This window comes from Astyanax mexicanus, chromosome 25 (assembly GCF_023375975.1).
Source record: "Astyanax mexicanus isolate ESR-SI-001 chromosome 25, AstMex3_surface, whole genome shotgun sequence".
Lineage (NCBI taxonomy): Eukaryota > Metazoa > Chordata > Actinopteri > Characiformes > Acestrorhamphidae > Astyanax > Astyanax mexicanus.
Window position 1 is genome coordinate 2,137,436 of NC_064432.1, and position 23,615 is coordinate 2,161,050.

Below are 23,615 nucleotides of genomic sequence, written 5' to 3' on the forward strand. Positions count from 1 at the left end.
ATGGACAGCTTGGTCTGTCTGAGGATTGGCTTAATAAAAAGTGATTGACAACGAAAGTGTAGTATCTGATTGGCTGCAGTCGAAAATGATTGACACATGCTCCGCCCTTTAGCCACGCCCACTGGTGCTCCGGCCTGCAGCATTACCCTTCTTGTTTGGGGCGGCAGAGCGGGCTGATCAGGATCCTTCACTTTAACACCGACAGCCGCATTAAATACGGGATTAATACACCTTTAATATACCCTTAATACAGCGTTAATACACCTTTAATACAGCCACATCCCAGTTTACCAAGTGGAGCGGTTATACTGAGTGTATTGAGTCAGCAGCGGGTCTGTGACGCGGATGAAGGTCCCAGCAGGTAAGTTAAATAGATAAATACATTCATATAAATAAATAAACTGCTGCAGCAGGAGGGAGGAAGAGACTTTTACTGCTGTCTAAAGGAGTCTGGACCAGTCTGTAACAGCTTTATTAACTAGCTTTATATCACTGATACTGTTTATGACTGCTGTTATTACTTAATAACTTGGCTAAGTCAGGTTAGCTAACGCTAACAGCTGAACTCGCTGACTTTAGACTTCTGGACTAAGCTGGGTTTGTTTTCGGAAGTTAGCTATTTAACTAGCTGTTGTACCTCCCTCAAACTAAACTCAAACTAAACAGTCATAAGCCTTATCCATACAGGATTAATTTCTCAGGGGGTCCTGGAATCATTTCCTTTTTTATGGGAGTTTTTATCCTCTGTGATTTTATTCCCGTCCAGAACGACCATACATGTTTTCTTAGACGTTTTTCTCCTCTGAGAAAATTACAGCATGAATTATCTACTGTTTTTCTCTGAACTCTATGGTCCTCCAAACATTTTAGTCCCATCCGGACTCACATCTCTGAGTTTCGTCTCCTTTCGTTTAATAAAATAGCTATTTGTCCACTGCCGCACACCGTAACTTGGGTGTTTCCACGAAGGTCCACGTAAAAAAAAAAACAACAGCCAGTGGAATCTAGATCTTCAGATGCTGTAAACATTATATATTAGCTATGACAGTTTAACAACATTTTAAGAAGCCCTTAAGAAGCCTTTTTTCACTTTACTACAAAGCTTTATGTTACTTTCTTCAAGCCTAAAACACTAAAACACAAGCTTAGATGAGAAATCCATATTCTGTATGTGTATTATTATATCTGTATTTAGGATAATAATCTCAGAAACAGGGCTTATACTGTTTTGTATTTTGCCTGAAGCTCAGCGTTCTTCAGGTTCATCTGGTTTTTATCTCTCTTCATGCACTGGCTAGATAATGACACACATATGGGATGGGCAGAGATGTAGGGAAGTGTTTATCTCATTCATGTGGCTGAATTAGAGTTCTGGACTTCTGAGTTGTATGTGCGATGTTAAAAATAGAAAATAAGAAGAAAATGGATTAAAAATATATTTTTTTTTTTAAGGCAAACTCCAAACATGAATGAGGGCACCAAACCAGCGCGATTACAACCCAGTGTTTCCACTACAAATAATTTGCAGTGACAGCCCCTGAGAATGAGAAGTTTTTTTCTTTAACAAAGATATATTATTAACTTTATCTGAGAGAAAGATGCTGCTTAAGGTACCAAAACTATTAACATATTTGAGGCTAGACAAAACAACTGTTATTTTCAAGTTTTTCTTTAAAGAAGATGAGAATGTCCACATTCTCTGGAGAAAGAGCTGCTCTTTGAGCTACAGTGTGCTGCAGCATTTGCGTAGCTTAGAGGGAGGGATCGTCGATCCTCTTTTTGACTTCGATGCTCGAGACCATGACATAATTTCAATCGATTATGATAAAATATCGAAATCGTGACACCCCTATTATCTAGCACTCCTTTTAAGATGTTTCAGTATGCACACTAATCTGACCAGAACAATGCATTAAAACTACAGTGCCTTGTAAAAATAGAAACATTATTAGAAGTACAGTCATGAGTACAGTATGTACAGCATGTGTGCTTCACCTACGTGTCAAGTTCGTGTTACAGTGCAACACAAGCACTCGTTATTGAAGTATTATACTGAAAGATAAGACGAACTCTTAACCTCTAGTCATCAGTCCTTCCATTTCCACCCTGAATGGTCATTTAGTATGACGCAGATATGTCATAATATCAGTAATGATTACTTTAACTCCTAAAACTAAATAGATCTCATGTCCAGTGGAGTATGGATGTATGTTGGAGTTATTATTGAGTAAGAGGGCTGAGGAGGTGTAATTTTGGAGTTGTGTTGTTTCTCGTGGGTGTTTTTTAACAGAAGCACAAGCTGTTCTACTTTTAAAATCACGAACACTGAGACCAAATGAATGCAAATGATTTTGAGGCTCAGACCATTGATGGCAAATTGATGTCACACCATTTGAGCTGACTGGAATGGTGATTAAAAGTTATGGTGTCACTATTACATGATTAACAATCATTTCTTAACATAAACTTTTCAGGTTGTTCTTCTACTGAAAAAGTTGCTGTTGGTTTTACGTGTTTGTATTGTAAATACACTGATTTTGACATCACTATGTATATATATATACAGGTTGGGTAACATTACTATTACTATTATTAATACTAGCTACTATTTTACACTTTATTTACTGTAAAGTTATTGTAAGGAGCATATCCTGGTCAGCAGCATGTTTGGTTTAGTGTTGACAGGTTTAACACAACTGAGAAATCCTACAAATTAACAACTCATTTATATGTTTACAGAGGAAATAAAGTAACACACTGATATTATTTACTCCTCAGTAACTAATAAGCAATATAAACCTGTTAGACACCAAAAACTGTCAAAAATATCCAATAATTAAAGAGTTAAAGCCCGCAGTTGGTTAATGAGTTAGTTAGGGTAGTTAACAGCAGTAAGGCAGCAGCAGTTCAGGTGAGAATATCATCAGTGCTTTAAGGACACTGCCCTTACTCTACATTGTATTAGACAGAGTGTAGAAAATCCTGTTAAATTGGATGATGTGCAGAAGTAGATTGAAATCACTGTATTACCCTGAACGAGTATTTGAATATGCATTTTGTTGTCTGCGTGTCAAAACACGATAATTACTGAAACTTGTACTGAAAAAGAGCGGTGGATGTACTGTTTAAATCGATATAGGAATTTGTTTATCAAAACGAGCAAAATAAAGAAATTTTTCGTGATATAAATTTTGGCCATATGGTTCAGCACTACCACAACATGAGTTGTCATTTATGTTTATGGAGCCAAATCTGTACTTAAGACCCCATTAATGGAACACCCTGCTTTAGGAGTGTACATAGGGCTGGGTGATATGATAAAAAAACAATATATATATATATGTTCAAGCTATAATTAAAAACTGCTAACTTATATGGTTAAATTGTGCAGTGTTTGCTTGTAACTCCAAAACATATCATGCTGATTATTTTAGTAGAACATATCATGTGTGTCTAAATTATTTATAATAATTTATTATTTATAATAATATGTCTTAAGACATAAGACATTTATTCTTCTTGTGGTTAGTTAGTAACTTCTGTTTCATCGCAAGTAAAAAACTGTTTTTGCAGTTTTGAACTTTAAGGCATGCCGTGTGTGGATTTTGCAGTGCGTTCCTATTGAAAATGCTTTGAGTCCGTCAGCTTTTTACCCCATCTGACTCAAACTGAACCAGAGCTCCTGTTGGACGTGTGAATGAGCCTCATGGTGAGTCAAACTCATCCCCTTGTCCATCACTTCAGCACAAAGGACTATCAGCGCAACAGGTGACTGGGCTCTCTATATCTTATCTTATATATTAGTGGCATTAAATATATAAAATTACGATAAAATCATTTATTGCAGTAATCCATGGGACAATATATCGTCCATAAAAAAAAAACAGTTATTGTGAAAGCAAAAGATTTGTAGATTTTTTTAAATATATCAGTCTGTGTTTCATCTTCATGAGGTCTCTATTCTAAGAAAAACATAATTGAAGTCATGTTCATATATTACACAATGAGTCAGTAGCGTAACAGAGCCTCAGTGTATTCTGCTTATTGTATTTGGATGAATTAGCTCCTTCATTTTGGCTTTAAATCAGGTCTTGAACTAGTTAGTGAAGCTGCACAGAGGCCTGATGTTCTCTTGTGATTGGTGAATGGTGAATGGTTTGACCCTTTGCTTTAGCACAGAACGTATGGTGGTGGTGGTGTTCCTGACAATGCCCTGATCAGTGTTCTTTGTCATGAACACAGTATATTGTACTCTAAACATATGACTCAGTGTTTCTCCTGGAAAAGCCTCACTATGGTGGCACAGCATTATTTCACTGCAGGTCTTTCCGTGAACCAGAACCCTAGCGGCAAAAGTCTTTGGACAAGAACAGTGTAAGCCTGGATAAGTTGAATTTTGAGTGATGTTATTGAGCCGATCTATGAAGTTTGAAAGTCTGTAGTGACTGGACTTGTTGCTGCACAGGTGCTGCATCCTATCACACAGTACCACAGTGATGGAGTTCACTGAGCTCCTGAGAGAGACCCATTATTTCACTATTGTTTGTAGAAGCAGTCTGCAGTAGGGGTGGGCGATATGGCTCTAAAATAATATCACGATATTTCATGGTATTTTCACGATAACGATACTTTTGGCGATATGACAATCATTACTTAAATTATTTAGAATTTTATTATTGCATGCAATATGATATGGCTAACTGAGATATTTAAAAAAAAAAATCAGATTTGTAACAGAAGTCAATGATCCAGAATGTCATTATACTAATAAATAATGCACTCCAAATATCTCCATATATCCAGGATTAAAGTAAAATAAATGATACTGGACAGATATAATCTGTCTCTAGTAGATATATATTGGGTAATTAGAACAGTGGGAATTTTTCTTTTGCTAGATTAGGGAATTAGGGGTGGGTAATAAGGCACGATATTTTAGGGTATAATAGCGTTCACGATATTACATTTTTTTTGCCGATATTATCACGTATGATACGATATGGCACACCCCTAGTCTGCAGTATGTCTAGGTCAGGGGTGTCCAAACTACGGCCTGCGGGCCATTTGCGGCCGTTTCCTTTTTTGGAGCGGACCGCGAGGTATTTTAGAAATAGAATGAAAGTTGGCCCGCTGTTAAGCAGGTTTTTATAATGTGAGATTCAAAGTTTGAACGCTAGGTGTCAGAAACGGGCCAAAGAGTCTAAAAGCAGAGAGGATGCGCATTTCTAGCGCAGAAAAACAGGCCAAAGAGTCTAAAAGCGGAGAGAGAGTGCGCAGTTCTAGCGCAGAAAAACAGGCCAAAGAGTCTAAAAGTGGAGAGAGTGTGCAGTTTTAGCGCAGAAAATCAGGCTAAAAGAGTCTAAAAGTGGAGAGAGTGCGCATTTCTAGCGCAGAAAAACGGGCCAAAGAGTCTAAAAGTGGAGAGAGTGCGCAGTTTTAGCGCAGAAAAATGGGCCAAAGAGTCTAAAAGTGGAGAGAGTGCGCAGTTTTAGCGCAGAAAAACGGGCCAAAGAGTCTAAAATTAAGGAGTTTAATATTAAGAGACATCATGAAATGAAAATTTGAAAAATCTTAGTTTACACAACACTGTCAAAGACAGATAAAGATAGTAAGTCAAGTAAAATGGTGTGTAAATGAAAGTAATCAGGAAAATGTATTATTTAAAGTGGTATATTTCATTATTTGTTTTATTACAGAGTCTGTGGCCCGTGACTTCAAATATATTTCTCCTTCTGGCCCCCAACAAAAAAAGTTTGGACACCCCTGGTCTTGGTGCTTGGCTTTGGCTTGGTGTAATTGATTGAAATCTCAGTTCTGTGGTTTGGATGGGTGAGCTAATACTTATATTTGAAGAGTATTAAGATTACTTTTTTATTTTACAACATGGCCCAGCCCTAATATAGAGTTTTTTTTTTTTTTATAATTTTCACTTCTACTTTATCATCAATAAGTTTCAGCTAAACACTTTACACCTCCACTAGGTGTTTTATTCCTAATTTGCAAAGCTAATCCATTATTTGGGTGTAATGAAATGAACTGATCAAATGAGAAGACCTTTTTTCATCTTGGTTTTATCAGTTTAATCAGTTAGCATCATGTGAACTGCATGTCTGTAACTTATCTCAATTAGACTTGTTGTCCTACTTGTAGATCAGCTTCGCAGGTCAATATCAGATACCAGTCATCATGTCTAGGTTGGTTAGATTTGGAGTAAGGGGGAGATTAGGTGGGGTTGTGTAATAATATAAACTTTTTCGCAACTTTTTTGGATTTTGTCTTGACTGTCTGATTGGCCCGGTCACTTTGGTTAAGGTCATGTCCCCAGATAGTGCAACTGGGTGAGCTTGTTTATAGTGCAAACATAAAATCAGCACATTAGTTAGGGTGTAAAACTGGCTGGAGACTCATTCAGAATCACTTTATATATTGTTATGTATCATTACTACCACACAAAAAAAACATTACAGTAATTGGAAAAAGTGTTCTAAGCTTTTAGTGGAAATCAGTTTTTTTTTATAGAATTTCTATTAGTCTATTCATCACAAAATTTCAATGTAAAAACACAATGTTAAAAACACCAAAAGCTTAGAGGTTCCAGACAATTTGTACAGAAAAGCTGAAAATAGGCAGAAATCTGTATAGTCAGGCAAAATGACAAATAATAGTGTGATGCATTGTTAGAATGTGGTACACAATTTACTTTTCTGAGTATACTGTAGAAATCATCAGAGCTTATTAATTACTTATGAAATTACTGTGTCTACACATTAATTACATATAGTGCAATAAGTCCTCTTTACCTGTAGATGTAGTTCTGCACATTTTCAATGAAATCACTGTACTAAATATGAGAGAGTAATTTTATAGTATGTCACGCATTTATAGGTCCTGAAAATGTGAATATTGTAATTGCTCCCCTGTAGATTTAGTTTAAAAAGTACTGGAGATCTGGACACCTGACCAATTAAGTTACAGTATATTAAAGCTCCACTAGGTAGATTGGGATTTTGTGCTCGTGGGCTCCCCCTACAGTTGTAGAGTGTAATAAATTTCAGGTTTCAGGCGGATTAGTTTCTCTTTCTCGTTTTCTGGCTTTCACAGACATATTCGGTCTCTTTCCAGCTTCTGCCAGAGTGTCTGTATGTTAGTTTGTAAAGAATGAACCAGTAGTCCTTGTAGAACTGTTAGAACTAAAGGTCGGAAAGCAGGTCGCAGTTCTCGTGAGCGTTGGTCGCCTCGGTCGCCTGGTTTGAGCTCAGAGGAGCTCCGGCACAGACACGAGAGCACCGCTATTCCTCCTATTACACCTCAATGCAGCGCTGCAGTGAGTTTCAAACTTTAACAAAAGACTAGCATTAAGATCTTGAGCTTCAGATTACCTTCAGATAATTCTAAAACCACAATCTTTATGCTGTTTAAAGCCATACCGTATTATTTCAAGTTTATACCTCTATATAATTTACAAAAGAGCCAATGTTTCCCAGCAACTACAGCAAGTTCTGAGTTTAAAGCATGATAACATTCTCTGTGGTCACTGAATATATCTACATTTCAGAGATCTTGTTTGTGGGTTGAAGGAAACAGGTTTCTGCAGCTAAATGTATTTTTTATTAACATCTGTCTTTTTCTGTAGGATGGCGGGGGTGTTCGACATTGACCTGGAGTCGGAGGACGTAAGCGATCCAGAGGTGAGAAAGAGAAAGAGAGAGGAGTGTGGATAAGAAGAAGATGTGATATTTATCCAAATAATTTAACAGTATTCACTCACCCGTTTCTATGCTTTTATCACTGTAATAAAAATATATTCAGTGATTTCATTAGAAATGTGCTGTTGCTTGGAATTAAATGAAAAACTCCTTGTATATATATACAATTCAATATAGTGAACATAATGGCCTCATTTGTAAAGAAAAAACCTGTTAATCTCAATCAGGTTTCCTACCCTGCTGCACTCTATAATCCTGCTCATTCTATAAACCCTAATCCAGGGATCATACCATTTTACTCTTTAATTTAATACTGTTTTTGTTGATATTGATAAATCCTGTCCAGTCTACAGAATCACCAACCCTGAGATAAGCATACTGCACAATTTGTTAATCATTTCCACTCAACAAACTGCAAGCTACAAAATTATTTCTCTAAAATGTATATTTTTATACACTATTTTCTGACGGTTTTTATTTGTTCATAGGATGAAGTTTATAACTTTACAGTGGCAGAATCGGAGCCGTATGTATTTAAATATATTCTTTTTTTTTCAGTCTTTGTGTACAGTCAAATGTAAATGTTTGGACACATTTAAGTAAAAGAGCATTAAGTAATTAGAGCATAATTGCTTATTTTGCTGAATTTACAATGGGAATTGTTTGGTAGGGAAAAAAATAAACATATTTTATATATGACTACCTATATACACATCACATTTAATGTTTTTGTTTTTTTTAACTCCCCACTAAGGTAAATACAGCAAGTAATCAATATCTGTGTCCATACAAATATAAGTATAAAAGTATGTAGAGTATATTACTTATTATTATATTTTTATATTTTTTTAAATCTGCAAAAAAAAATCCAAACATTCTCCTTCTTCTTTCTATTTCTAACAATGAAAACCTATTAATTAATAACTGTTAATATGTAAATGTATAGAAATATTAATTTGACTTATACTGAAATGTCTCTTTTCCAGTTTAGAGACTGAGGAGGTGGAGCTAACCAGTGAGGTCGTGAACCGAGACAGCGAGAGAGTGGGACCAGACTGCTTTGAGTTACTCACAGTGTTGGGGAAAGGAGGCTATGGCAAGGTGTGTGTGTGTGTGTGTGTGTGTGTGTGTTTCCTCACAAGCATTGTGGTCTATCATAATTTGTTGGTTTGTGAGAACATTTATTTATTTTATTTTTTTTTTTTGGCTTTTTTTTTTTTTTTTTTTTTTTTTAGAAATATTGGTACTTTAATTAGAAAATCTAAATTTTGTTTACTGAGGTTAAGGTTAGATTTTGTTGGACAGTCCTCACAAGAATAGCAAAACCAGCACTCGTGCACGTGTGTGTGTGTGTGTGTGTGTGTGTGTTAGTGTTGGAGTGTGATTAAACTTAAAAAGTTTTGACATAGTAAGGACTGTTTTTTGTAGCAAATATGCATTAATTGTCATTTAAATTTTGATCCATGATCATTTTGACCGGTATTATGTTTAGTGGCCCATTTTTACTAATAATTACAGCCATTTTAATATAAATAGCCTCTTTCAGCTTCAATCAGAATTTCTAATGTCTTAATAAATATCTTAATAATAAGTACCAGTCTTGCAGTTTTGATATACACTAGGGGTGGGCAATATTATATCGTATACAATATATCGTGACACAGAAATATCATGATATTAAAAATCCATATTGTGATAATAGGGCTGTTCTGTCTTAAAAGTGGTCTATTATTTACTGTGAAGCTTTAGGTGTATTTAATGTATTATTGTTTTAGTTTGCAGTTTATATGCATGCACTAAATATTCTGCAATATTTTTTGCTGCATTATATTATTTTATGCTGTATTATTTATTTTGCCACATTATGATTATTCTGTTATACTATTATACTATATTCCTGAAATGAATTAATTATTTTAGTTTTCCTATATCGCCAAGTATATCGTTATCGCAAAAATACCCTGAAATATCGTGATATTATTTTAGAGCCATATCGCCCACCCCTAGTATACACTATACACTATTGGTTGTTTGAATAATCTGTGTAACAGGATACACCTGGGCAACAAAACACACCTGAAATTCATGTTCCAATACTTTTGCACAGAAGTAAAATGGGAGGGTTCAGACTAAAGGTGCTGAATCTTCTGAACTGTGTATCAGATCCAGATGTAAATACCTGCAAGTAAAATCTGAAATGTGGGTCTTTTGTCTATTATTCATACAATATTCTTGGAGGGGAGTGTGTATTGTCACCTTTCAAACACGTATTAAATACATTACTGCTTGATTTTCAGGTCTTTCAGGTTCGAAAAGTGCAAGGAAGTCAGATGGGTAAAATATTTGCCATGAAAGTTCTGAGAAAGGTAAGTTTTACCATTGATGGATATTATTTATACAAAATTTATACTGTTATTTTCATGTTTTGGTTAATGTATTCGATACTGTATTATGTTTTTAGTTGCTTTGACTAATTAAACCATGCAAACGACAAACAGTTTCTTGTATTTGGTGTAGCATAAATTAAATAAATTGAACAATGCCTCCCCCTGCACTTCATGTTAAATACTGCAGTCTGTCAGAATGCCCACATGTTCATATGCACTAAAGCAGGGGTGTCCAAACTACGGCCCGCGGGCCATTTGCGGCCCGTTTCCTTTTAAAGTTTGAACGCTAGGTGTCAGAAACGGGCCAAAGAGTCTAAAAGCGGAGAGAGTACGCGTTTCTAGCGCAGAAAAACAGGCCAAAGAGTCTAAAAGTGGAGAGAGTGCGCATTTCTAGCGCAGAAAAACAGGCCAAAGAGTCTAAAAGTGGAGAGAGTGTGCATTTCTAGCACAGAAAACGGGCCAAAGAGTCTGAAAGCGGAGAGGGTTGGCATTTCTAGCACAAAAAAACGGCCAAAGAGTCTAAAAGTGGAGAGGGTGTGCATTTTTATCGCAAAAAAAAACGGCCAAAGAGAGAGTCCTTCTCCCAAACTTATTTATTTTATAATGCTTTGTTTTTTAGGCAAAAATAGTGCGTAATGCTAAAGACACGGCGCACACTCGGGCGGAGCGAGAGATTTTGGAAACCGTTCGTCATCCCTTCATCGTGGACTTGTGGTATGCCTTCCAGACAGGTGGCAAACTCTACCTCATTCTGGAGTGTCTGAGTGGTAAGTGTTTAGCTCTGGGTGTGGTGAGTGAGTTAATGGGTTTGGTATAGTGAACAACAGTGCACATGTAAATGCCTTCTAGCCATTCAGTTTAGTATGGTATATATTTATATATGGTGTGTTGGAATACAGAAAACATGATGCAGTAAAGTGCTATAAAATTTTTATATACTGATTAAAACAAAGATGCAACCAAACGTATTGGGTGATCCTTCATCATGCAGCAAGATAATGACCCAAAACATACTGCCAAAACTACAAATGAGTTCATCAGGTGAATAGAAGAACAAGAATAGAAGGTTTTTGGTTTTGGCTTAGTCAGAAGAGGAGACTGAAAGGAGTAACCCCCAAAAATATGTTTTTCTGTATTTAATCTAATTATATAGCAGATTAATTGAATATATATATATAAATAAATATATATAAATGTGTTGTTATTTGTGGCTAAATGAGGCCTACTGAAATATTTGTTCCTTTAAAAAATATATATATGTTGTACGGACTGTAGTAGGTAAAGATGCACTATATGGACACAAATATTGGGACATCTGCTCATTCAGTTCCCCCAAATTAAACTGCATGAAAAAGATTTAGTTGGCATAACTGTCTCAGCTGTTCAGCATGTTTTGTTTGCATCATTGCTCTTAGGATATGATTGCATTCAGTGTAAAAAGTCCAATGGTGGCCTGGCTTATGTTCATGATTGATGGTTCAGTTGAACTGGTGCAAAAAAAGTTAAAAAGTTAATTTGCGTATCTGTTCCAACAGCAGTTAATTTAAGGGGGTGTCCACAAATTTTTGGACATATAGTGTTGAAGCTTTGGTGTCGTGATACGGTGTTAGTGGCGGTATATTATGCGGTTCTCCTTGTCTTTACCCTGTTTCTCAGATGTTGTGAGTGTTTTTCGATACCCCTTTCCATCAAATAAACAGGTGGCGAGCTGTTTATGCAACTGGAAAAGGAGGGAATCTTCATGGAAGACACGGCCTGGTAAGAAAAATAACACCTAAAACTACATAGTCATGAAACAGCAGTATGTAGTAAATGTAGTGGGTATTGGCCGATACCATTTGCGGGAGTAAAAATAGCAGGGTAAACAGTGCGGGTAAAACATACAGACAAAACGGAGCAGCATAGCGAACTCTACAACCAAACCTGACTAACCTGCTAATCGAGCCGAAAGCTAACGCTATGTAGCAATGAGTAATCAATACTTGCCTGAGTAACAGTCTTAACCTCTAGAAAAATATCATAATTCATATTTGGCTGTGTTTATGAATAATTATAGGTTCAATATAGACACCATATATGCCAATTTAAAGCTTAAAGTATCAGATATTTAAAAAAAATCAGTTATCTAGCATATTTAGCTGTATTTCCTTTCAGAAAATAAACATTTAGGGCGAATTATGCTTTTTTTTATTAGAAGTATTCATCATAATTTTCATATTTGCATTTTTCGTACGTACATATTTAGGTCCAAACAGTACTTGACGAAACTTGAGCCAGAAGAATATATTTGTTCTAAAGCCGTTTTAAAAGCATCTGCCTTCGATTACTGTGTGAATGTGTCAATTCTCTGTAAATTCACAGTGTCACCTTCATGTATTGGGAATACATCATAGAAGGCTCACAAATTATTACCACTCACAGTGGACAGTGCAGTGGCTGGTAATGATCATGAACGGCTATAATCTACAATTGCCCATATTAACAGACACAAATGTTAGACACCATACTAATTCCTGTCCATTGAATTAAGCCACAGTAGTATATTTCAGGAGTTCATACAATGCATTGTCACTAAAGGCCTCTGCTGCAGTTACTGGACTTTGTGTTTCTGTGTTTGTGTGTCTCGTTGCAGTTTTTATCTGGCTGAGATAACGTTAGCACTGGGACACCTCCACTCCAATGGGATCATCTACAGAGACCTGAAGCCAGAGAACATCATGCTCAATCATGAAGGTGTGTTTGTGTCTGCGATTGTGAAAAGAAAACCTGTATTCAAACCTGTTCGGCTGCTCCCTGAGTCAATGAGACTGAAATTATTTGCATATAAATAAGGCTATTTGCATTCTCCAGTGTTTTTTTCTTTAACCAACACAAGCAGTTTGGAACATCTTGTTACATGCAAAGGTTCTTTGACCAGAGGTTATTCTTGCCAATATAAATAGATCTTTCAAACCAGTTAAGTGTCCACATAACATCTCAACAACAACAGATCTGGATTATTAGTGATCTGTACAGTCATCAGGTGTTCTATTGTCTGAGGGTGTGATTCTGTCAAACCCTACTAACACCACAAAGAGCAAACAGCGCTGAACAGCCATCAGAGGACACTTAAAAACTAGGGACAAGTGTGCAGATTTAAAGCTCAGTGTCAGTAGTGGTCGGATACACCATACTTGTGCTGCACACATATGTAAAATATAGCCTTTTTTTTTTTTGCCTTAAAATATAGTTTTATTTGACAAAATCATATAACGCAAACTTAACAGACTGGTTTCTCTCACACGTTGATTTTATAAGAAATAGAAATAAAAATAATATATATATAGGGCAAACAATAAGTGCAAACCACAACCAGGCATATTAAGACTATGGTTTGTGTATATTTCTCCTAAATCTCTTGTAATTTAACTAAGCAGAACCATAACCAGTCATATTAAGACTATGCTTGAAGTAAAACAGAGACAGAACATGTTTTTAAATACAGTACAGAGATAAGGGATTAGTACAGCTGTCTATGAAACAGTCACGTGTAGGATTTACATAGGTTTTTAGTAGGTTATACATATATACACACATGTGCATGTTCAGCGTAATTTATATCTATATACAAATATGTACTGATGTATAACCTATTAGTTTTTATTTGTGCTTTCCCTGGCAGTCCCTGGCTATGTATATAGTTAAAAAAAAAAAAAACGAGATAAGTGATGTATAATTTGATGATGAAAGGTTAAAATAAAAAATATTGTTAAAAAAATGTATATATATATATATAACTGAAGCGTAATGTTTTTTCTCAACTAGCAAGAACTCCCTCTTGTGGATGTTGGTAGGCAATCCACTTCCTGTATCATTCATTAATCTCACATAATCAAAAGCATGCGTTCAGGCTTTTTAATAGATGTATTAATCCAAAAAGTAAAATCTGTATATTACACTAGTCACTGTCACGCAGCCTTGTTCTCCTTCCACACTACCGGACTCCATTTCTCAGAATTCCGCTGGTTATGACATCAATAATAACCTTTCACCTTCACCCAATCGCGTTACGCTCCGACGCTCTGATTCACCAGTGTTCTGAATTACTTCCGGTTCATTCTTGTCTAGCTCCTGTATTTAAGGCATCCGTTTGTAAACAAACACCGCGAGGTATTGTCGACTCATGTTGCGTACTAAGCGTTTTCCTATGTTCTGTTTTTGCTTTCTTGTTACGACCCTGTTTTCGGATTATCGGTTTATGTCTTTTGTTTTTGCCCTTATTGGATTGTTGTACGGTTGGACTGTTTCTTGGTTTCGAACTCGGACTGTATTTTTGACTACGTCTTCTGGTATCGGTGAGACCGCTGTTTGCCTGGCTTTTCTGTTAGCAGTATCTGTTAGCTTGCCTGCTAATAAACCTGTTTGTACTTTTAACTCGGCTCGCGTCACTCCTCTCTACCTGGCGTCACAGTCACATCCATTACTACTGAGGATTAGCTCAATGCTGAAAATCCAGTTCTGCATTTTGGCTTATACAGTCAGTACTGTAACTCCATTGATATTAATAAACATGCATGTTATACACAATGCTCTATTAAAAGATGACACCTTATCTCCCCTTCCTTAAGGCCACATTAAGCTCACAGACTTCGGCCTGTGCAAAGAATCCATCCACGACGGCACCGTCACACACACGTTCTGCGGCACCATCGAGTACATGTGAGTAACTGTTAGAGGATCCTGTTACAGAATCAAGCAGTAATGAGAAGCCTGTTTCAGAAAAAAAAAAACATAATAATATATAAACATAGGAACATAATCTTGAAAATGAAGAATAAAATGTTAGTTTTATGTTTTTAGTTAGTATGTTTTAAATGTTAGTATGTTTAGTTGTTAGTTCTTTAAAAAAATGCATTACTGCATAACCATATTTTACAGCTATTTTTGAGTTAAGTTTTATTATTATTATAATTTATTTAATCGACTGCCCTAATTTCATTTTAATATATAAGAGAGAACAGTGGGTTACACTTTATTTGAATGGTCCCAAAGTTGTTTTTTCAACAGATGTTCCAGTTATAAACAACCTATTAAGTAAAACCAGAAATAGAATTAGGTTTATTTCAGAAACAAATCTAAAGCATCTTTAGATAAACAGTAAAACATCATTAAGAATAGGCTTCAATTGGCCCTAACCAGTTTCTAAAATAAAATAAAAAATCTAAAACACTTTTATAAAGATTCTGATTATTTGTGATTTGTTCAGTTTGTAAGGATAATGGCAGCCATCATTTTAAGAGTATTGTTTAGAGTATTGAACACAGTTGTGAACACAGTTAGTCTATCAGACTAATATTTAAAACTTTTCTCACAAACAGATTAAAGAGTATTTTTAGAAAGATATTTGTTAATTATTTGTAATTCAGCTATTTAACTGATCAATAATATCTATTTTTTGTATGATGTGCAGATAAGCTGTTGTAAAATAACTGTACAGTTCAGAAAATCCATCATACTGCCAAAGGCTGCAGTTGTAGAGTTCTAACACTAGATGTCATAAATTAATGCATTTTACTACCTGTGTCAAATCCTTTTTATCTATGCATAAACAATATAAATACAGCTAGGATTAACAGATTTACAGGTCAAATGTTTAGATTAATCCTTAATCTGCAAGCCTATTTTTTATTTATTGATATTAAGATGTGTTTACTTTACAACTTGACATTATTCAGGAACTACCATGAACTGTTCAGTAAATAGATCTAATATGGTAATGGGTATTGAAATGAAAGTATATATATATATATATATATATATATATATATATATATATATTAGGGGTGTCACGATTCTCTAAATCCTTGATTCGATTTTATTTCCGATTTTAGGGTTACGGTTCGATTCGATTTTCTTTTTTTTTTTTTACAGCAGAGAGGCCTATGCCGAAATATCATCGAATTTACAATATCTTATTTCAAAAGGTGAGCTTGACATAAGTGATGCAAAGTGATACAAGTGATCTGTAATACACCACATTAGGCACTAATGGTCAAATTTAAATAATTTAATTAAGATATATATGTAATGCCATCTAGTGGCTTTTTTTGGTAGCAGCAGTGTGCACTATTAAAACAGCAATGTGCAACATAACAAAATAAATAATAAAAAAATACAGGAACAGTCATGTACAAAATAATAGAACAATTAGAGCCTTAACAAACTGAACTCTATCCTACTATAACAGTTAAACATGAAAAAGAAGACTTGAGAATTACAAGTTTTTTTCTTATCAAAGATATATTATTAACTTTATCTCAGAGAAAGATGAGAATGTCCACATTCTCTGGAGAAAGGGCTGCTCGTTGAGCAATCACAATGCGGCTACAGTGGGCTACAGTGCGCGTCGATCCTCTTTTTGACTTCAATGCTCGAGACCATGACATAATTTCAATCGATTTCGATGCAATATCGAAATCGTGACACCACTAATATATATATAAATTCTCATTTTGAGGGATATTTGTTGCCGTAAGTTATTAAAAGGTGATGTGACTGTAATTGTAAGATAGCTGTAAGTTAGTAAGTGATGACTGATTGTGTTTTTGCCCTCTTGTGTCACAGGGCTCCAGAGATTCTGAACCGTTCAGGACACAACAGAGCAGTGGACTGGTGGAGTCTGGGAGCTCTGATGTTTGACATGATGACCGGCTCGGTAAGAAACTGACACATTTTGCTGAAATTTTTAATTTTTTTTTTAAAATGACACACACCAATATTTGGTCCACCTTTACACTGCAAAAAATCCATTGGCAAAAACTGGACAAAAATATATGCAAATTAAGACAAATATATGTATATTAAGCAAAAAAATCTGCCAATGGGGTAAGCAAAATTTTCTTAGTAAGATTTATTACAAAAAGCAATGGCAAAGTCTCAAAATGAGTGAAGTTACACCTAAATCAAGCAAAAAAATCACAGTTTTTGGACACAAGAATCTTATTTTGAGTTAAAATGACTTAAAATAAGGTACAAATTCTAAGTAAGGATGATTAAGATAATTATCATTTTAATCCCTAAAATATGCAAAATAATCTAACACTTACACAATGCTTACTAAGACAAAAAGTCAGTTATCAGAGAAGAAAATAAGATTTATTGCCTTTAATTTAGAAAATTTAACTTGCTAAGATTTAGTTTTTTGCAGTGTAGTTTTGATTGAGGCACATTTTCGCTGTGGCATCATTTTCACAAGGTTAAGGTCTAGACTGTGGCACTGTGGTGAACTCTCTCAATCCATGTGTGAAAATGATGATCTCATGCTCCCTGAACCCTGAACTCTTTCACAATTCCAGCCCCATTAATCCTGGTATTGTGATTTTGGAATATGCCCGTGCCATCAGGGAAGAAAAAATAAATCCATTGTAAAATTGCCTGGTCCTTTTGCATGTTAGCTTGTGCATGTTCACATGGACAGTTCTAGTCCATCTGTTACACACTATCAGGCCTCGCTCCAAACTCCCATAATTCATTTGGCTTTGCCATAAATAAGCATGAATATATATGTGTGTATATTATAGGATATAGTTTTTAGCTCTATAATCGATCTTCACTGTACTAATTATTATTGTACATTAAAATGAATTAATACAACAAGTAGTTTGAAACAAATGTGTGTGTATGTATGTATATATACATATATGTATATATATATATATGGACTGTACTGTTTTGCTGCCCCAATTTACTGTTTTTTTTATGTTGTAAAGTATTTTCTCTGGAAAACCACACTTAGACCACATGCCTTACCACCAGCCCTTCCACTGTACGTCAGAACTGGTTGAAATGTGGTCAGCTGGGTTGAAAGTACGTTAAAAGGACATGGGCCAAATCTAGGCTATGATTCATTCACTGTCTGGGTGTCTATTTTTACTATTAGGCCTTGTGCAATAATTGTACATATTTAGCAAAGGAGAGGCAAGTAATGTGCATTAGCTGGCAAATCAACGGTTTAAAAATATTTGTTATATAAGTTTTATGTATTGATTATATATGAATTGCCTTTGTAAAAAGCTGTGGTTGCTTTATTTATGGTGTTTTTTTATCCTTATATCATAAAATGCTTTAAAGGTGGCAATAATATCATTTCTTGCAGTTATTTCTGGTACAAAATTAATTATCATGACAGGCCTATGTATTATTATTATATATTGTGTGTATATATATATATATATACACACAAACGGTAAATTCAGTTAACTATAAATGAATTACCTTTGGAAGGAAAACACTCACCTTGTTTCTTTTTTTTTTAATTTAGCCTCCATTTACAGGAGAAAACAGAAAAAAGACCATCGATAAAATCCTTAAGTGTAAAATCTGCCTTCCCCCGTACCTCACACCTGATGCTAGGGACTTAATCAAAAAGGTAAGACTGCCAGGTGACTAGTTTTCGCTCTTGATTTAACTGTACGTAGTCTTTTGCATCTTTCTCTCATCAATGCATAGTTACTTATTATCAGTTTCCTTTCCACAGCTTTTAAAGAAGAACCCATCCCAAAGACTGGGCTCTGGTAAAGGTGACTGTGCAGATATACAGGTACATTACCCATGCATGCAAAAAAAACTAAAATAATATGTGTTAAAAGTTAGTTTGGAGGAAAGCGCAGCGACTCGGTTCTGATACATCAGCTCACAGACGCCCTGTGCTGCGGACATCACCCTAGGAGTTATGTGGGGAGAGAGCGCCATCTACTGTACCCACCCGGAGGGAGCAGGGCCAATTTTGCTCCCTCTGAGCGCCGGCAGCTTGTAATATGTGTGGTCAAAGATAACTAATGATATTATGACCTCCCTACTTGTTTCTAAACACATTGTCCATCTTTTCAGCTCACTGATCATATATGAGAACTTTGTAGTTCTATAATTACAGACTTGTAGTTTTGTATTTGTTTCTCGACAGGCTTTATTAATCTGTCTCTCTGACCACATCTACCAGGTGGAGCAGCTGTAGGTAGGAGTGTGTAATAGAGTGGAGGACAGTGAGTGATTAAACACAGTGTTTAAAAACTCCAGCAGCACTGCTGTAGTGCTGCAAATGGCATACAGCCCAAATAATAGCTGCTTTGTGAAACAATGAGGTAGTTAAAATATGTTAACTCCCTTAACAAAATGCCCGTAAAGCAAAGTAAGAGCTAATTTTCACACATTTTATGTGATTTTGAACATTTTATATACAAATAGAAATGTTACACAGGCCTCCAATGCAATGGATATTAAATAACAATAAATATCTTTACATGAACTTCATCACAGACAGAAAATAGCAATCTTATATATATTTCCATCACTGGATCTTAATTTAGATCTGAAAGGGTTAACTGGATGATGTATATTTGCTCTACATATTTGTGTATAGCGTCTACAGTACTATATATGTGTATATATAAAGTCAGTAAAAGAAAGCATGTGTTTTTTCCATCAATTTTGCAGAAGCATCCCTTTTTCCGGCACATCAACTGGGATGACCTGCTGCATAAGCGAGTGGAGCCGCCATACAGGCCTTCGCTGGTACTGCTATCCCTTCATAGCTTCAGCCTATTTCCTTTCTTGTTTTGCTATGTCTTTTAATCTTAGCAACATAACTGAATATGCTGTCTATCTTTTACTCATACAATTGCAGCAGTCAGATGAGGACGTCAGTCAGTTCGACAGTCGTTTCACCAGACAGACTCCAGTGGACAGTCCTGACGATACCACCCTGAGCGGCAGTGCTGACCATGCTTTCGCTGTGAGAAAAACACACACACACACACCACCGCATACACATACTGAGATAGATTATTGATACCGATTACCTAATCAATTTTAAGTTCATGTAATATAATTTTTACGTACAGTGAACTTAACAAATACATATACGTACATATTTAAAATTAATTAATATTTTCCTGAACTTGTATTTAGTCTTCTTTCTGGTTTCATTCAACAATTTTTTTAAATACTCATAGAAAAGTAGATGAAAGAAAACAGTAAAGAATTAAAAGTACTGAGAGCACAGAGAGAACACAGAGTTACTGCAGCTCAGTAAATGATGCTTGTTCTTACAGCCTACAACACAGAGAACAAGCATTTAATCATAATATGTGATCTACAAGTTTACCTAAGGTAGCCCCGGGGGGGAATCACTACACACTGATGGTGAGTGTTAGTCTGTCAGAAACTGTTGGACACGCCCAGTATGCAAATAGATTGTGACAGAAGCCAATGGAAAAGAAGCATGTATATATATGTATTTATGTATATAAATATATATATATATATATATATATATATATATATATATATATATATATATATATATATATATATATATAAAATGTTCGTTGTGCTAAATTGTGTGAGTGTGTGTGTGTTTAGGGCTTCACTTATGTGGCTCCCTCAGTGCTGGAGAGTCTGAAAGAGGGATTCTCGGTTGAGCCACGCCCACGTCCTGTCCGCAGACTCAACAGCAGCCCACGCACACCAATCAGGTTTGATACACAGCCTTTAAACCAATCAACATGATTTACAGAACAGAGCAGCAGGTTTATGGATATAAAGGATATGTGCTGCAGGATGCTATACAGACCACCAGGGTGGTCATCCTCAGAGGAAGACAGTAGTCTGTAGTGAGCACTTTAAATCAGGGGTCTCAATCTCTTGAAATTAAATTTTAGTGTGAGTGCGGCCCGCGAGAAAGACGCATCCTCTCCCCGTCCACCAACACAGCGTATCCTATTCATTTAAATAGAGAGAGCCGCTGCATGAGCGCAGCCCCGTCCTCCGGCAAAAAGTTCAGCTGTGTATGAAAGAGGCACATACGAGCCTCTTACACACAGAACAGCTGCCTTTCCACCACGGAGAAGAAGCTGAAAACGGATTGATAGAACTATACATCACAGTGAGGTTGATTAAAAAAAACTTAAACTTACGATTGACTACACCTGTTGCTTCATTTGAATAAAAAAAAAAAAAAACATCACGGATATGCCCACACACAGCGAGCCATGTCATCAGGTGTTCTGTCGAGTTGTGCCAACCTGTCTAACCGTGCTACTCTTATGTGTATATTTAAAGGTAAAAATACAAAGGAAGAACAATATTAGAGCATGTTTCCTGTAAGACGTTCATGTACTATATTTGGAAAGCCTAAATCCCAGTTTAGGGTAAAGTTATGGTAGCAAGAGTTTATTATATTCTTTTTTTTTAGATATTATTATTATTATTATTGTTATTATTATTGTTAGGGGGGCTTTGACGCTTTTTCAAGTTGTCAACAGGTCGGCCATAAGGTTGAAAACCATGGAACCTGTATAGTTCCATGCCTAACCATATCTCTTCGTGTATCCAGACTAGAGGTGCCCTTTAATTGTACAGTTTCTGCATAAAATTATCCTTTCACAATTATCCTTATATTGCAATCCCTTGCATATATCGTCATTGCATTTCAGTAATTGCTCATTACATTTAAATCATAATAAAATAATTAAAGCCAAGTTGGGTTATGATAATGGCAGGTCAAACTGACCTATATTTATCTCATGGCATTTGGGCTCTGGACCACATTGCTGCCTAAAATGGTGCTATTTGTGTTTTTTGTACCCACTATTTGTGAGTCATCTCACCCACCCGCTTCCGCTCACAGAGCTACTCTTGGTTGGAAAGTTGGCGGGAAAACTTGCAGTGCTGTTGTGACTAATCCGTTTACACCTGCACCATTCACACTACCAGCACTCCTTTTGGGTCGTTACTGGTTCTGTGGTGGTCCATTTTTACTTTTAGTTGTGCAGCAGTAGATTTACTACAGTCAGTTAATGTAAACCTATGAAATACACATGTACAGTAGGTGTACCTGAACAAATGACCAATGATTGTGCACTGATTCTTACATAGTAGTTACTAGTTGGTAGTTAGTAAATTATAATAATTACTAAATATATTGTAGTTGCTGAATATTTCAGTAAAGTTACTAAATAATGTATAGTATTTACTAAATTAAAGTTGGTACTGAATAATGAGTAGTTAATGGAAAATTCAGCTTCAATTACTAAATAATGTCTACTATATAGAATAACTAGTAGTTACTGTAGTACTGTAGTAGTTACTGTACAGTATGTACTGAACAATTAGTAGCTACTAAATGGTTTATAGCAGTTACTTAATAATTAGTAGGCACTACATACTCTGAAATCTATAGTAGTTACAGAATAATTTATACAAATTACTTAAGAATTAGTAGTTACTTAGTAGTTATATTCAATTCATAGTAATTACTGAATTGTACCTGAAATTCGTAGTACTGTACACTTATTTTTTTTACTGATCACTGAACCAATTATTTTCAAAGTTATTGAATAATTAGCAGCAACATAAAAAAATATTAACTAAACATATTTCTCTCTTTTCAGCCCTCTGAAGTTTTCTCTGGTTGAGCCTTTCAAGAGCAGTATTGACAAAGAGGAGAAGCCGCCTGTTCAGACCCCGCCCCGTCCTATTGAGAACTGTGCCACACAGCCAATCAGAACGCCGGGACGGAACAAGAAACAAAAAGGCCATCGCGGCAAATGAAACCATGAAATCAGTCATTTTCTGTGACCGGTGATAATCAAAAGGGAAAATTGTGTACATGCATTGCCACTTAGTGTCTCTTTATCTCTCTCTCTCTCTCTCTCTTCCTCCCTCTCTTTCTCTCTCTCTCTTTCAATCTCACGTCAAAGAACCATTGCTGCCGCCAAAACCAAAGCATCACATGCTAGCACGACATGCTAATGGAAAAAGTAACCGCACTGAATGTGATGATGGTTGGTTGAATGCTGTTGTATTGTGCTGTAAACTGACTGCAGTTCATTTCTCTCTGATCTGATCTGATCTGATCTGATCTGATCTGATCTTATTGCGTTTTCTACTGTTCTCTTCATTATGAGGTAAAAATGGACAATTCCTAACAGATCACCGTATTTTTACTCATGGAAACGTCATACCTCTCAGCTCCAGTGTTCTCAGACTCATCTGATCTCGCGTTTCTATCCGGAAACATTTCAGCTATTTTTCATCTTGTGTAAAACTGAAGACCCCTAGCTATTTTGTCTATAAACATAAGAGACTTCTATATTACTACTAAAATCAAATTCTAATGTATTAACCGCGACTGTCTGTTAATAATGTGTGTTGTATTACTTTAAGAGATTTATTTACTTTGATTATTGTATCTATTTAATTTGAGTTATATTAGAGTTGCTCATGGGGAAAATAAATATATTCAGTGAAAGAAAAAATCAAGAAACTCCCTTTTTTACAGGTGTATTTCCCAGGCAGTGATTAGGTCTACACAGCATTGTAAATGGATGTTTTCCATTGGAAGGAGAACATGGTCTACAGCTAGGCTTAATCGTATTGAGGAAATAGACCCATCATGTGTCTTCATGTAAGGTAAATCATGCGTAGCAGTATATCAAAGCGAGGTTCAACATGGGCCAACATGCTCATAGCAAGGCAGTTTGAA

General features: G+C 35.7%; 1 protein-coding gene across 2 annotated transcripts; it reads left to right on the forward strand.

Moving 5' to 3' along the window:
- LOC103031203 (ribosomal protein S6 kinase beta-2) lies at nt 1-23,251 on the forward strand. 2 transcript variants are annotated; one of them, XM_022681618.2, is made up of 17 exons: nt 1-361; nt 5,697-5,829; nt 7,634-7,688; nt 8,195-8,232; nt 8,693-8,807; nt 10,004-10,072; nt 10,713-10,860; nt 11,794-11,851; nt 12,726-12,826; nt 14,701-14,791; nt 16,697-16,787; nt 18,393-18,500; nt 18,609-18,671; nt 19,565-19,642; nt 19,755-19,862; nt 20,492-20,604; nt 22,522-23,251. In XM_022681618.2, exons 3-17 carry the CDS (start codon nt 7,635-7,637, stop codon nt 22,679-22,681), a joined length of 1,395 nt encoding a protein of 464 aa, XP_022537339.1. In that variant the 5' UTR covers nt 1-361; nt 5,697-5,829; nt 7,634; the 3' UTR covers nt 22,682-23,251. The 2 variants fall into 2 exon arrangements, with proteins under 2 accessions (XP_022537339.1, XP_022537338.1); XM_022681617.2 differs by lacking the exon at nt 5,697-5,829.
- The last annotated feature ends 364 nt before the right edge of the window (nt 23,252-23,615 follow it).

What these genes read in the sequence shown, in the direction of transcription:
- LOC103031203 (XM_022681618.2), top strand. Translation starts at nt 7,635, where the DNA reads ATGGCGGGGGTGTTCGACATTGACCTGGAGTCGGAGGACGTAAGCGAT. An exon ending in CGCCATACAGGCCTTCGCTG is followed by an intron (nt 19,643 to 19,754) that starts GTACTGCTATCC and finishes ATACAATTGCAG; the next exon opens with CAGTCAGATGAGGACGTCAG. An exon ending in AGCCCACGCACACCAATCAG is followed by an intron (nt 20,605 to 22,521) that starts GTTTGATACACA and finishes CTCTCTTTTCAG; the next exon opens with CCCTCTGAAGTTTTCTCTGG.